At 38.1% G+C, this 1,495-nt stretch overlaps 1 protein-coding gene across 1 annotated transcript; it reads left to right on the top strand.

The window, feature by feature from the left end:
* Positions 1-441: 441 nt before the first annotated feature.
* Positions 442-1,260, top strand: LOC142546433 (dehydration-responsive element-binding protein 3-like). Its single transcript, XM_075654142.1, has one exon. It carries the CDS (start codon positions 577-579, stop codon positions 1,234-1,236), a length of 660 nt encoding a protein of 219 aa, XP_075510257.1. The 5' UTR covers positions 442-576; the 3' UTR covers positions 1,237-1,260.
* The last annotated feature ends 235 nt before the right edge of the window (positions 1,261-1,495 follow it).

Raw genomic sequence — 1,495 nt, 5'->3', positions numbered from 1 at the left:
AACCAAGCAAGCTTTGTGTGATAGGTTGGCCAAGAAAGTGTTGGTAGAAATAATCAAACTCCTTGTATTTGGTCAAACGCTCACCTGCTCCACCAACTCGGACACCCAAACTGGAATTTGATAATTTAAAGGATCAATATCGCAAAAAGATAAATATATAAAAGACAAATGATTTTTTTGGTCTACTAACTTGTCCAATTTCCGGTTTTTGTAAATCAAGTATTAATTTTAGGCTATTTTAGTTCAGGTGCTGACATGAAATAGAATAAGTCAACATTTTTCAATGACAAACCAGTATTTCCGTTTCCACGTCAACACTTACGCGAAATATGCTTAAAATAAAAAAAAATCAAAATTAATAAATCAAAATTAAAATTTGAAAATTCAGTGAACTAAAATCCAAAATAAAAATTTATAGGATTAAAAAATTATTTTTTCATACATATATAAACATAATTTTTGTACGTGACCACGGATGGGGGCCATATCAAGCTTCAACTAACACTTTTCCTTTACCCAACTATTAATGTAAAATGTATTAGCAAAATGCATTGAATTTGCGATATCCACCACAAAATGGGCAAACCAGCTCGCCCATCAGCAAAAACCATCGTAGCCACAACTTCCTCCGCCGGACCAACTCGCGTCTACATGCAAAATCCCATCTCCGGCTCTTCATCCCATCAAAGAAACACAAACCCTTCCGAAGATACTGAAAACAAATGCGAGAAAAGATCAAGAAACAGTGGACGCAAGCACCCAAACTACAGAGGCGTGAGGATGCGAAGCTGGGGAAAGTGGGTAACTGAAATTCGGCAGCCCCGGAAGAAGTCGCGCATTTGGCTCGGAACTTATGCCACGGCTGAGATGGCGGCTATAGCCCACGATGTTGCAGCTTTGAGCATAAAGGGTAGTTCAGCGATTCTGAATTTCCCTCAACTCAAAGATTCACTCCCTCGCCCGGATTCGTCCTCGCCACTGGATGTTCAGAAAGCAGCAGCGAAAGCGGCGGGCATGGAGGAGCTGACCTCGCTCTGCACTTCGTCGCAAGAAAGCATCAATCAGGAATCAGATGATCAACTTGATGAGATTGTTGAGCTACCGAGTTTGGTCGACGGAAGAGGCGGTTATGAGTTCCCGGTGGTTGACACGGAGGAGGGGTGGCTTCTCCCGCAGTGGTGGGCGTCGGACAAAGAATTTAGTGAATATTTAATTGATCACGTTGCACAGCTTTGAGACAATGCATTCTTGGTATTATTATTACTGTTTTTTCTATAATTATACTTTCCTTATTTTATATATATATATAATTAATAAACTTCTTTAAAATCAAATAAAATATCTGTAAAAATGTCTGAAATATTTGAGGCTATATATCAAATTTTTTATGTCGCTTTTATATATATATGTATGAGTGGAACTAAAATTAATGGTGGAATTTTCTTTTTTTTTTTCTTAACTTCAGAGAATGGTTGCCATTGATATCTTTCTAGTA

Source organism: Primulina tabacum, chromosome 1 (genome assembly GCF_025594145.1).
Source record: "Primulina tabacum isolate GXHZ01 chromosome 1, ASM2559414v2, whole genome shotgun sequence".
NCBI classification, from domain to species: domain Eukaryota; kingdom Viridiplantae; phylum Streptophyta; class Magnoliopsida; order Lamiales; family Gesneriaceae; genus Primulina; species Primulina tabacum.
The sequence above is the reverse complement of the archived record's forward strand: the minus strand, read 5'-3'. Positions and strand labels throughout refer to the sequence as shown.